Below are 14,509 nucleotides of genomic sequence, written 5' to 3'. Positions count from 1 at the left end.
GTTCAAATACCATTTCTGCACAGGATAAGGCAAGGCAAGTAAAAGCAGACCTACTCATACAGCCTTTTACAGTCTAATTGAGAGAAGTGTGGGTTATGAGGACTGCTATGAATCCTGGTCTCAGATGTGCAGTCTTGACTTGTGATCTATTATGAATGCATCGCCTTGTCTTCAGTGGGGGTTGATTAGACAGGCTCTATGAGCTATTCCGCAAAGACAAAGGATGGACTCACCACAGGGTATATTGAAGGTGTGTTACAGTCAATACAGCCAGGCAGACACTTACAACATTGATTTTCTTTCTCCCATGTTCCCCCTAGAAGGACAGATTCTTACCTGTTAACAGCCGTTATTGTACTTAAGCAGTATTGGGCTGAGCCTCAGGCAGGAATGCTGTTTAGGTCCTTACTTTTTGTTTCCTACTACAGTGACCGAGATACTGTACAGGACGTGCATGTCACAACTCTACTGAGCCTCTCACACAACACTTTGGCAACCACCATTAGCGGGTATTGTCGACATTTCACAGCTCAGTGGAGAGAAAGTGGAGCTCATGCAAGTGGGCACAAATATGGAGACGTATTGACACACACGCAAACAATACATGCATGCATATGTGAAGACATGCTCTCAAAAAGGGCACAATTTAAGCTTCACATGCATGCACTTAAAACACAAAGACAGACTACATCTCCAAGTAAGGTTATTTGGTTACCTATAGCAGATCATGTGGCTTTCTCTTGTGCTGATGCAAAGTAGGCATACAGGGTTATTGTCCTCAATGTAATATCTTTAAGCAATAAAATTTATCATGCCACAGTGTTTACAATATTGTCAGTTACCTTAATGGTCGACACAGTGCATAATGATTACACTTACACTATTTATACTGGCGAAATGAAATATTTATTGATACCCATTTCCATACCGTGGCAGGGGACTAGTATTGCCTGTGGACCTCTGATCATTTGTGAATTATCCCTTGACATCAGTGTTTGGTGTGGTGCATTCACACAGGATAGGTGAAGTCTGTAATGTACTACCAGAGGTCCATTGGTAAAACTAGTCCAGTGCAAATAGGGCATTAACTACCCAGCATTGGTCTAATTTCTTGATAAATGTTCCTGCAATTAAAAATATTGCAGGATAACACCTGCCCACTAATTAAATCGCACCAAATAAAAAAGGCAACTTTTGGTATCTAAATGTTTCCTGTGTTTTAGTGCAATTTTTAAAAAAAAAGGCACAAGCAACACTGCAGCTTTTTGTAGAGTTCTACCTCTCATACACATTCATCTAAAGAAATAGATGTCGTTTTTACATTTTGGTATCTTTCTATATTATTATTTTTTAATTAATAACTTACAAAAGATAGATTGATAGGGTACAGAACACTTGTTTTAAAAAGTGTTCTGCAAATAGTATTTAGTAGAGTGTCAAAATTAGGGCAGTGAAATTATTCAAATTTTGAATTATGTCAGAGATTTGAAGTTCTACTTTTACTTTTAAACATTTTTTGTTTTATTTTTTACTTTATATTGTCTAAGTCTGGTGTTAATTGCTGCTGGACATGGTAGTCATATGCTCAGCAAATCAGCTGATGGCCAGCTGGTCCTTATTAATTCCTCCCAGCTCCTACAGCCAATCACACCACTTTCTGACACAGCATTGTATTCAAATATGATGCACTTCTTACTAATCTCTGCTTGGATTTATTCTGATGCACCATGCTGCTGCTGGCAAAGCTTAATGTCCTCCACCCCAGCCTCCTCTTTAATAGAATAAAGCCTGTTACCACCTTCATATTCATATTCATGCTACTATGGATTAATTGCTTTTATTTTGTTGTATTTAATACACATTGTCATAAATGTATCTAGCTATGTGGGGAGTTTCTGGCAATGCACTCCCTGAAAAGTCAAAGCATGCTGCTTGACTAACTCAAGGAGCATCTTTTGAGCAGAGCCTTCTCAGCCATGTATAGCCGTATATCCATTTTTGAATAAAATGGTTAAAGGTATGACAAGAGTGTTCCTGAGTGAATGAAGGATTATCAACTTCCTGTCTGATGCAGTCCTGCTTTGGTTTTTAAATACATAAAGGGACTTTGAAGCGATCAAAGATTATGACATGAGTTTTGCCATGAAAAAGGAACTTGTACTGGATTGGGAAAGAAAAAAGGGAACAGTAAAAAGGGGAATGTTGGATAAAAAAATGACTTCTGACTTGTCCACTGAGCTGTCTCTGATTCTTCTAAAGTAAAATGAGACATTAAGAAGCAGTGTTGTACTAATTTCACATCACTGTGGCTGCATAGAGATGTTGCACAGGCTTATCCAAAGTGTACTGAAAGGGACAGACAAAGCAAGAGACTCATCATGATTAAAAAAAAGAATGAATGCATTTATTACTCACTGTTTGAATTGAACATCAAATGTGATTTCCTTACTGTATGCATGATGCATGTGTACTCTATGGTCCTCCTGTGGCCTCGGTTGCAACTATAAAATGTAAAAACCCAGATGAGTTTCCTTTATCAAAGCCCCACAGGAGCAGTTAATAGATTAAACACTTCATGTTGAAGGCACACCACAGTCTGCCTGCCTGAACCCTGGGGTACAGCCTATTTATGTCATTTTAATCGTTGCCATGGCAATAGGGTCATGCTTTGTTTAAGATGATTTTGATGTTGATATATTTAGAAGGCAGTGGGCCTCCATGTCCATCATCTAATTAATGAATTATGACTCAGAGAAATAGCCAGTATTCTTAGAACCAGATGACTGCAGCATCTTTCCAAGCTCAGGCGGGGGCCCGCTTTTGTGTGCGACTCGGCTGCCTCAGTCATAACAGCTCTGCATCATTATGAAGGAGGTCTGTGTAATTAGCTGAGGTGTAATTTGGTCCTGTATTTCAGCTGTGAATCCATAGCTCACTGTGTGGTTTTCACAGTGGAAAAATGGTGAGTGTGTGGTGCTGCCCACTCCCCCCGTATTGTTATCTCACCCGGAGCTTGTCCCTATGACCTCAGGGCTTTGTAACGCTCTGCTGCCATCCATGGATGTATGTGCACGAACGCTGCCATTTCTGCAGTTGGTGGGGATTTTCACCATTTGAACTGATTAAAAATGCCCTTTATAGTGAAAACCCAGAGGCTAGGAGTCGGGTCTACTTGTTTCAGAAATTTATGTTAAGCACAGGCTCTGTTTGCGTGTCAATGTGTGCATGTAGACTTTCAACAGTATTGTGTCTTCAGCTTTTTGGAGCATGTATGAGTGGAAACATGCAACAAGACATTAGTGAATGTGTAAAAGCTCAGAACACAAACAGGAGAAGCAGGCAGGCTTAAGGAACAACACATGTTAAGATGCCATTTCTCTCATTGCTAAAGGGCCAAGGGACAAGAGGGAGTAGGAGTGAGGGAAGTAAAAGGCTAAATAAGATTCATTGGGAAGGAGAACAAAAGAAAGCAACAGAGAATTAAAGATAATGACACAGCAGAGAAGCAGCAAAAAGGCTAGCCAACCATTAGAGTGGAAAATATATGGAAGGGCAGAGAAAATTAATCAAAAAGGATTAAATTAATACAGGTTAAATGGCCAACTTTCTCTCTGGCTAATATTTAATGAAAGCTTGTTCTGCCAACAGACTCTGTGATTAGACAGATGATTGGCAGAGCTGAGAATTCTTTGAGGTATGGCAGATTGTCCTCATCATGCCCGTTTTTCCTCATCCTTTATTTGGTCCATCACTTTACAAAAGATGCCATTTGACCCGGACCCTGTGAAATGAATTTTAAGTTAAAGGAGTCCTGGTGCACTCCACTTTACACAGCTAAAGCAATACATCAGTTATTAACAATGGTCTCAGATGCCTTGAAAAAGAAGGAAAGGTTGAAAACCTCTGAAGGGAAGATGAGGAGAGAGTTTCTGAAGGCAGCTCCTTTGGCTTCTGTTAGCCATTTCAGATTTATATTGATGAGGTTTAAACTTAATATATGAAAATTAAAAAACAATCAGACAGAGATTATAACTGACATAGTTCTTGAATAGTTCAGACAGCACATGTCTGCTGACTGTTGATAGAGGCAAAAGTAAATCTGATTATTACATGTGTTTATTGTGTTTATTTAACGATCACAATGAGATGAGCTGGGTTATTTTGAACTGACTAACAGGAGAGTCTCTGATAAGGGAGGTTAGGAACTTTCAAAATAAAAGCCTGACTGAACCACAAAACATTTGTTTTGGCAATAATTTTATTGACATGATTATTAGTGAAAAGACAGCTCAACTCATGAATGTTTTCTGGATTGTGAGAACATGCTGATATTATTAACTAAAAATACCTTAATACTGCAATAATAATAATAATAATAATAATAATAATAATAATAATAATAATAATAATAATAATAATAATAATAATAATAATAATAGGGGCTGTACGGCGGCGCAGGGGTTAGTGCTGTTGCCTCACAGCAAGAAGGTCCTTGGTTCGCTTCCCAGTGAGGGCCTTTCTGTGCAGAGTTTGCATGTTCTCCACGTGCATGCTTGGGTTCTCTCCGAGTACTCCAGTTTCCTCCCACGACCAAAAACATGCTTGTTAGGTTGATTGGTGACTCTAAATTGGCCGCAGGTGTGAATGTGAGCGTGCCTGGTTGTCTGTCTCTATGTCAGCCCTGCGATTGACTGGTGACCAATCCAGGGTGTACCCTGCCTTTCGCCCAGTGACAGCTGGGATAAGCTCCAGCACCCGTGACCCCAAATGGGATAAGCGGTATAGAAAATTGATGAATAATAATAATTATAATAATAAAAATAACCATCATACATCTTCCATTTTCTTTATAATCATCTACAGCATGTCTCTCTTGCTGTAGCTAGATAAGAGAATCAAAATATGTTAAAATGCATCAAAATGCTAGAAAATATATCTATTCCATTCATTTTTTCAATCTGAGGAAGATCCCCAAAGCCCACCATTAAATAGTCTCACCAAAAACCTTCTGATGCCCATACACAAAAGGACATGGACACAGTTAAAGACTGTTTAAGTTGCACAAAGACATTTTTATGGGCCAACAATCTTTTACTTTTTTCTGTTGAATTTTGTGAGATTGATCACTCAGTGAGCAAATAAGTACATAATCCCAGAGATTTGCCTATTTAGGGGTATTTCCTTTTCTTTATTCAGGCAATTATCATGATGTTTCATCAGATTGTGCATCAATTACTGCAGAATGGCTGCACATTATATAGACACCTTAGCAAATACCTACCATTGTTCTATTTTATGTATTTCCCTAGGTAGCATTACTAGTCCCTATAAATAAGCTAAACCTTTATATCTGAGGTCTAAGAGCCTGACCCAACCTTGTGTTTACTGATGACTCCATACTAATGTTAAACCCTAATGATATGATCCATGTAGTGCATGTGATTAAGTGCAAGTTTAATTAAGCTGATGCCATACAATTTATATTAAAGCCACACTCAAAGCTGCCAACCCTGTAAACAGATAACCATAGATGTGGTATTGAAATAAATCCAGTAGCTGATTTGTTGGGTGCTGCCATCTTGCAGGGGCTGCTGTAACTGTGGAGGCTACTGAGAATCTGCTGCTGTCTGCTGGTTGGACAGGGAGACAGACGGTTGGATTAAAAATATTAACCCTAACCTTTATCAGACAATCTTAACATAGTTTAGTTTTAATTTAGACATTGTTTACAAAAACCTGATTAAATAATAATAATAAAAGTCGTTCAAACTTGACTACCTGTTACATATTCCTCATTAAGTATTGTGAAATGGATTATATTATTTAAGCTAGTTGCCTTAACAGCTCTACTTGGCTTATTATCAAAGACTAGTTTTATTGTGAAATATTTTGATTTAGATATTTATGAAATACATTTATATTTTTCTTTTGTCAAATGCATCACTATAATTATCAAATGCATCTCTTACCCGACCTTGCTTGATATCAGTAGTAGAGGGATGTTATGTAGCTTACAAGATAATTTCTATAATCCCCTGGTAATAGACAACAAGATACCATCTACAGGCCACTCAAGGAGGGCAAAATGACTTATCATAATATTTCTGGTCCTAATCCGGTACTGAGGAATAGTTATGTCCTCAGTGTGATCAGTGAATCTACCTATAGCGTCTGCTCTTTAAGAGAGAGACTTTTCATCAAGTAAAAGCCTGCATTGTGCAAAGGTTTCCACGTTTGATCAGCAGCTAAGAATTTCCAAGATTCTTCCTGGTGTCTTTTAAAATTATTATCATTATCTAAGATAAAGTGATAAAATGTTAAAAATAGAAAATAGTTCATTTCTCAGAAAGGCTTGCATTCAAACCAGGAGCTGTAGGGAGACAACCCTGCAGTCATGGCAGCTTGTTAACTTTTTGATTTTTCTATAGGAAAGTATCAAATAAATCATGTGTAAATATTTTTTTGCATTTATCTAGCTATTGCATAAGGCATAATTAAACAAATTTAGCTGTGAAGCTGTACAAATTGGAGTCACTAAAGAAATAAACTGGAAAATGAACATGCAGTAACAAAGGATTTTTGTTTTACTCCTGAAGTATTGATCACTTTTTTGCACAGTGGCTAAAGTTGAACATGAGACAGTGAGGCTTCTTTATAATCCAAAAAGTTACATCAGCACTATTCTGAATGATTTTCTCCCTTTACTTCTATTCCAATTGTCATGCTGTGGCTTTGTGTGAGAGCAGAGTAAATACAGATACAAGGGTAAAGGATGTCTGTATCCATGTTTAAATCTTTGCTGCCACCCAGTGAATAGGACCATAACTGCATTCCTTTCAGTCAGCCTAATAATAAAAATAGATATGACTTTGCAAATTACAAAGCATCTATGCATTTACAAACATATTCACATATATTGATTGATATTTTATTTGAAAAGATTTTCATTAGCTGCTTCAGCCTAAAAGTTGGCCACAAATGGAGGCCATTTGGATTGATTCCCAGTCTTGGTGTATGTTTGGTGCATGTCTTCCCTCACGCTCTCTCTTCAAATATTTCTTGTCTCGCCTTGGCTGTGCTATCAAATAAAGGCAAAAGCACAAAAAAATAATAATTCAAAGAAAACATGACAATATAAACCAGTTGTATATGACCTTTTTCTCTTACATTTTATCTCCTTTACCTGAAAAGTGTGGCAGTAAATCATGCCTCCTTATGCTACTTCATACATAAAGTGACAACTACAGTGTCGATGGCAACAATAGACCTTATTTATCAATCTTTTTCTAAAAATTTTTAAAAATGTATTCTTTAAACTAGTAAATGCCAGGTGTTTGTTAATTGGAAGTACATTTATCTGATTTTATACAAAAGGTTTTTAAGGAGATCATCTATCATGTTAATTTAGACAGAGGTCTGACTGCTTATCAGATATGATACAATTAGCTTTAAAATAGTTCTAAAGTGGATATGATGTTATTTTTTCAGAGTATAATTTGATTGAAACAAAACCTGATATGTTAAAAATGATGGAACATTATTTAAGCACATCAAATGCCCACGCATGAAGATGAGTGTTAATCATTTTAAAAGAGAGTCTTACAATACAACTCCTACACACGTGCTAAATTTATACTCAGAATTTGACATTTTGCAGCTAAGATCAAACACTGCATGTTTAAATTAATACTTAATCATTTTAGGTCAGAAATGTTTGCATATTATTTGTTTTATAAAAGTGTTTCATCGATAAAAATGCAGTAAAATAAAATCGTAAATTTTATTCTATTTTGGCATTCTGAATCTATCATATCTGAGTGCTGATGAGAACAAAATCAAACATTTTATGAGCACCGAAATGATCATAAGAGTGTTCTGAAACATTCTTGGATTTGTTCTTAGCTAAGAGCAAACACTTTGGTGATTGTCAGAATCTCCTTTAAAAGGAGCATAAGAGGGTTTTTAGAAAAAAAATTGTATTCCAGTTTTACACAACTGCTAAAACACTATTTTCCATTCTCTGAACCAAACGGTCAGTTGCCTAAACTCATTTATCGAACTGCTCCCCCTGTTAAACACTTTAATCTACTTAGACACAATTTGCAAAACTCATTTGCTCTTTTTTTGCCAAACTCTCACCGCAGTCTCACTCTCTAAAACACATTTTGCATTGTAATGCACTAGTGATGCAGAATGCTAACCACAGGTGGTAGAAGCTGTTTGAATACAGCAAGTCAAAACTGAAAAAACTGACCTCTAATGTTGTGGAACCAGTTCAGACCATTTTAGAGAGTGAAAGTTTTTATAGTTTTTTTCGACTGCATAAACACTAAAATCAAAAGTATTACACAATTATCAAATCCTTACACTCAAGGAACAAAACATCAGCTCAGATTTGCACCACTATAAGCACAATATCAGCCTCACACTTTTTGCAGAACAATACACACAGTGATTTGCAAAACACTAAACACACTTGTATACATTAGACACAGAAGTATTTCATGATGTCACTTTATTGCAATTCCAAAGCACTGACTGTCAAATTACCACACCAATGAGTCATTGGTTAAACACAGCCATTAGGTGCACCATCACACGATTGCTTAATTGTAGACACACCAGTCAGGTTTAAGCTCTATAAAAATTCACAGTTCACCTGTCTTCAACCAAAATGGAAGGAGTCAGAAGAAGAAGAGTGAGGGTGAGAGGGGGAATCCACAGAGGAGGAGAAGGAGGAAGAAGAAGACCTGAAGCAAGAAGAGAACATGCTCAAAAAAGAAGAGGACCAAATTCATCAAAAACATCTAAACCCAATCAAAGAGTTTTTCTGGGCATGGCAGTGGAGGGTTTACGTTCTCCAGCCCCCGACTCAGGTACCCCTCATTCAGCCCATGGAGGAGGCCTGTGACCAAATTGAAGCCGCAGCTGTGCGAGGATGGAGTCGACATTCAAGATGGTTCTTCCCACGTTGTCTTGCCAATGAGGATATTGTCTGTGATGTTGATGAAATTCTCTGGCCAGGTCCAGCTAGGTGACGAGATAATGTCTAGTATTTTTTGTTCTGTATTTTCAGTTTTTTTCAGATTTTTTTTCTTTTTACAGTAAATGTCACCTGTGCTGGATACAGTATTTTATGTTTGTCTGATATTTACTGAGCTTACAGTGTTATGCACACTACTGTAGTAGCATGAACATGGGACATGTGTTGTTGTGATTTTCCATGCTGACATGTTGACTGATTTGGGTGTATGGAGAGAAATAAATTATATTTTCATCAGTCGCAGCACTGGTCTTGTGCCCTGTTTGGTGAATTTATTGTATATTTGCACTTCTCTGTGTACTTCACTTGGAGTACTCTAATCACTGAGTAGTAGAAATGCTGAAAGTGTTTTAGATTAGCCACAGCAGTGTGTAACTGGTTCAAACAGAATTAAATCATATTAAACATGTGTGTTTCATATGGTAAGAAAATATGTTTTTTTGTAAATTAGTTTATAGTTTTTACAAAAGTGTTTGATTTTGCAAAGGATCTGAGGTGTTCTGCTACTCATGTGTGTGGCTGTGTGAATCGTGTGTAGTGTTTTGACAAAATGAGCCCTGTTTTCAAAATCGTGTCTAAGCAATCGAAAAAAACTGTAAAGTTGATATCAAAGATTGATGGAAACCATCTGAGATTCATACAACTGATATTTTGGCTGTAAAAATCTGCCTTTATCAGCTGTAAATATTGGCCATACAAACAGATTAGTTAGAGGAGTTTTTGGCTGGACCATCTGACCCACATCAGCTGAAGTCTTTCATTCATTTATTATCATTCCTTACACTTGTCAAATGTGTTATTTTGTTAATCCTCAAACTTTTAATTTTGCTTGACACAAGTTTTAATATCATTTTAATATCAGCTGAAAAAAAAATTGTAAATAACGGCATATCAGATATTGGAAAAAAAATCCAGTGTTGTCCATCCCTAGAAATATCAGATTAAATTTAACAGTGATAGACCAGATGCTTTCTCAGAGAATGAAAATTAGGGGTACTGGATGAAAATCTGATTGATAAACAATATGTAAATTAAAGCTGAGTTGTCAATATTTGTTTTGGGAGACAAATAAAAACAGAAGTAGACAACAAAGATTTGCATACTGTTGTCTGCTCTTTCAATTCCAACAGTGTCCCAACATTTTTGGTACTTAGACCTTCATCTGGTTGTTAGCTAATCAACCTGATGAAAGGCTGAGTAATACAAAGTTTTGAAGCAACACTGTAAATCTTGAGTTGTGCACAGTAAGTGTGGTAGAGAGTTTTGTCTTGATTGTTGACGTCTCTCAGATTCACCTCTCCAGGTATGGAAAGGTTTTCTCCTTTTAAATATCTATTTTGGAAATTTAACTAACATTACCATTTTCCTGGAGCGACCATTGACCACAGTGTTCTCTCTTTTGCTCTGTAGTGTTTGACTTCTGACTGCTGTGTCTGTGAGAACAGTTTGATTCTGAGCACAGTTAAGACTCTGTGATTTTGACCACAGATTTAGAGGTTTTGTAAAAGTAGCTTGAAAGCTGAGCTTATTGTTCAGAGAAAAGGAAGAAGAGTTTGAGAAATGTGTCTTAGCAATCGTGAAAAACTGTAACTTTGGTGAATGTGGCCCATTTGATTGCAATTTCACATGTAACCACAGGGGGGCAGTCTTGTTGCAAAAATGAAGGCAACCTAACAGGCGAGACTGATGTGGGAGACAGCAGGTGAGCTGAGGAGGGCAGACAAATTTTGGAAGGGGCTCAGTAAGCTGTCTGTTCTCATATCACTTCACGGTCCAACCCCACACAGAGGAGCCTGTATTGCTCACCCAGGGTGGAGGGGTGGGGAGGGGGAATCTTTGCAAGACTGACAAAGTGAATAAGTCAGCAGGCCAGGGTGCAAGCAAGAATGGAGATGACCTGGCCATTTTGTCTGCGTGGGTCCTGCTGTCATTACCATGCATGGCTGTTTAGGATATAAAAATGACGCTGCCTGCAGCCTGGTATTTTGCTGTCAGCTCTTGAGATGAGTGGTGACAAGGAGAAAATTGAGATAGCCTTAAATCCACCTGCTGCATTATAGCATCTGGACAAATTGTATTGAGGGTAAAAATGCAGACAGCTATGATTTGAAGACATAATAAAAACACAGCATTGATAGAATCAATCTAAACTTTGGAAAACTTCTGAAAGTTGTCCTGTGATCAGCCTCACTGCCTCAGGCTGAGGTGGTGAGCAGGCATCAAAATATCTGAAACTGACTAAAGTAACTGTGACTGTGATTAAAGACATTTGAATAAAAGCAAAAATGCTTAAAAAAAGAGGGGCATTATACCTCAGTCATGTGGGTGCAGAGCAGATCCAAGTTGTACTGATCAGTTTTACATCTAAACTGTATTAAAAACTCTGATAGGCTACACACAAACACTTACAGCAATGTAATAGCACTTAAAAGTTGCACTTCCTAAAGCTTAAGCAACATTCTCTGCAGAGACTCTGGAGAAGACGTTGTAACGTAATTCAGTGATATAGTTCTGCCTCAGGCTGAGTCGGGTAAGTAAGATACCGTGAAAGTGCAAGCAACAGCCTGATTTCAGACATGTCATCCTGAAACAGAATGACAGACAAGCTGTCAGAGGCAGCCATGGGCAGCAGCACCTGCATCTCTCCCACATTAATACCTCACAGAACCACCTGCCTCGTCTCCATCCGGAGCCCCTTGCCAACCAGAAATCTTATCTAACCATGCTTCATAACAGTCCTTCACTTGGTACAAAGTGATGAGGATGCAAGAGCATCTTTAGAGCCTTAAAAAGCCCTGAGCACTCACATGTCACACAACACAGAGCAGAGATCAGCCCTAAGAAAACAGTCTCTCTCTGATCTCCACGCCTCAGAAATGTGTTCTCGCATATACAACAAGATGTGAGTCATGAAAGGACAGCCAAATGTCAAAGACAGCGAGAGGAAAGGAAAAGAATGGATACATGCATGCAAAACAGGGCTGGCAGGAACAGAGCAGAGGCTGATTGGGGAGGGGATGAGATGTAGAGGCAGCCAATGCGCAGCTCTGCATCTTGAGGAAGAGAGGGGAAGAGAGAGAGGGAGAGAGAGTGAGTGAGAGAGAGAGAAAGAGAGAGGGAGGGGGTGAGGCTGAGGCAGTCACTCTGGGAGGGAAGATTCCAGGGTGATGCTGTTGGATGTGAGCCGTGCTCCTCTTACCGCTCTCTGGCTGTCCCTTTGACTGAGCCAGTGCTGTGAGAGTCTGCTAGCTGTGATCCACCGGCTCTGGGGGATCTGCTGCTGCTCGGACTGAGGCACAATCTGCCTGGCTGAATTCCTGCCTGTCTGTCTGGAGCAGAGAGGGGTCGACTGGAGCTGAGGTCCAGGGCAGGGCAGGGCAGGGCTGGCTGTAGGGCCAATTGCACCGGGGCCCCACAGGAAGCAAACATGAGCGTTCCCATGCTAAAGATTGGGGCGGTGCTCAGCACCATGGCCATGGTGACCAACTGGATGTCTCAGACCCTGCCCTCTCTGGTGGGACTCAATGGGACCACCATCTCCAGAGGGGGCACCTCGGAGAGGATTGTCAGCGTGCGTAAGACTTTCTTTGAATTTTTTGCAAGTGTGTGTGCACTGAATTTGTTCATTCAAGCTGCTGCTGTGAGTGTGAGAAAGTAGAAAAGAGTGAAGTCGTGAGGCAGTGTGTTTTTATGTTCAACAATGAGGGCTTTCTGAGGAAATTGTCACTAGAAAAACATTCTTTAAAGAGATGATGCAGGGTCAGACACGCATGTCTGCACAATATTTCAGCCAAACATGACTGATGCACATGTTCCTGCATGAGTCACATTAAGTATAATGAAGTTGATTTGTGGGTTTCTGAATGATAGTGATGGGTGGTGAGAGGTGGAGGTTGCAGCATGGACAGCCGTGGTAAATCATATGGTTTTTTTGACAGGGTGATGGAAGGTAGAAAGCCAATCTGAGTGATGTTCAGGCTGATCTCATCTGTCACTCACCTCCAGGCTGGGAGAGATGGTGCTCAAATTCAGAGATGATAGGGAAGTCGGGGAGGTTAAGACAATGTAACAGTTAGGTATAAAGTCTGCTCGCTGAATCTGTCTCCAGATCCTCTATGGCTTCATGGAGTAAGGTCACACATACAGAAACAGCAGTGGGGTTTTGAGACAAGTTTTTGTTCCATGTTACCATTTGTTTACACAAATGCTTGAATATTTGATGCAAAGGTAGAAATTTCCCATTTTTATGTCTCTTGTGTGCTAATGAGAACTGAGATAATTAGGAATATACACCTGGTGAATAAATGAGACATTTCTGGTTCATCAGCAGTTAATAATTGCTTTGCCTTTATCCTAAGTGTCTTTTTATGGCACCCTTCCCAACAGGCAAATCCCTTGGTCTGTTAGAATGATCGAATAAAAATTGAACATCCCAAGAGATCTGCAGCCATCTGGAAATGTGTGTGTATTTGTGTATATTTGTGTGTTTAAATATGTACTCAGAGCATTTGCTGGCATTCTTGTCTCAGGGGTGAGGTTCCATCTGTTTGAAGTAAAGTTTTGTGAATTCATAAGGGGTTGTTAAAGCATCAGATGTGTCCTTAATATTACACTGAGTGCAGCTTCGCATTATAACCTTTGTGAAAACGTCAAACATCAAGAGCAAAGCATTCACATCTTATTTTTTTTATCTTTAACAGAATGTACATAATTCATCAGTCGATTTTGAGAACAATTCCAAAGATAAATCATATAATCTCAGTGACAATGTCAGAGGATAAAGCTGATTTGAATTATTTGCAGCAATAAACACTATAATCCCTCTGAACATCCACCTTTCGCTTGGGGATATAATCTGGATAATCCATTTATTTTCTATACCTGCTTATGTTGCTCAGGGTCAAAGTGATAAAATAAAGTGCACTCTTTAAATATCAAAACTCATAACTTGAAGCCGCATCATTTCCATTTCAAAACACTGGCTAAAAACAAAATAAGATTATGCACAGTTATAAAAAGATTTTTTCTTTTGGGCAGCCTTCATTCACAGCTAATTCAGAAAATCGCTCCCATTGTAGAACTTCATCAAAGTTTCATCAAAACTGATGAGCTGGTTTGATGGTACTAGGAATATTACAGTATAACTGCGCTGTGTGATGGGAAACGTCTTCGCTTTGAGACAGGAATAATCTCCCCTCATAAACAACGGCAGCGAATAAAACTTTAATGTAAAACCTCGCCTCAAAGTCCCATCACTATTAATGAGACATTTTCCTGTGATGATCTCAGACACTGTCATGACTCACACAATGTTTAAAGCTCTAATCAAAGACAGGCTAGCTTTGGTCTTGTGACACCGTGGTGCTAGATTGCCACTAGCCATTGCATTGCTGCTCTCCACCCCAGCACCCGCGCATGCTGCGTCCCATATTCTTCCAGCTCAGAGCTGTTTGCAAAGTCTGCTTC

The 14,509-nt window shown here is 38.9% G+C and overlaps 1 protein-coding gene across 3 annotated transcripts in view; it reads left to right on the top strand.

Moving 5' to 3' along the window:
- olfm2a (olfactomedin 2a) overlaps positions 1-14,509 on the top strand; it is a 76,925-nt gene that overhangs the window by 23,657 nt on the left and 38,759 nt on the right. The window contains exon 1 of one of the 3 annotated variants that reach the window (XM_041777828.1): positions 12,222-12,614. The exons of the other annotated variants lie outside the window; for them this stretch is intronic. Within the exon in view, the coding sequence (XP_041633762.1) occupies positions 12,471-12,614 (144 nt within the window). The 5' untranslated portion in view covers positions 12,222-12,470. Of the gene's footprint in view, positions 1-12,221; positions 12,615-14,509 lie in introns of those variants that run through there. 3 annotated transcript variants of the gene reach the window in all.

Source organism: Cheilinus undulatus, linkage group 21, assembly GCF_018320785.1.
Source record: "Cheilinus undulatus linkage group 21, ASM1832078v1, whole genome shotgun sequence".
Classification (NCBI taxonomy): Eukaryota; Metazoa; Chordata; class Actinopteri; order Labriformes; family Labridae; genus Cheilinus; species Cheilinus undulatus.
Note: the sequence above shows the minus strand (reverse complement) of the source record. Positions and strands in the feature narration are given on the sequence as shown.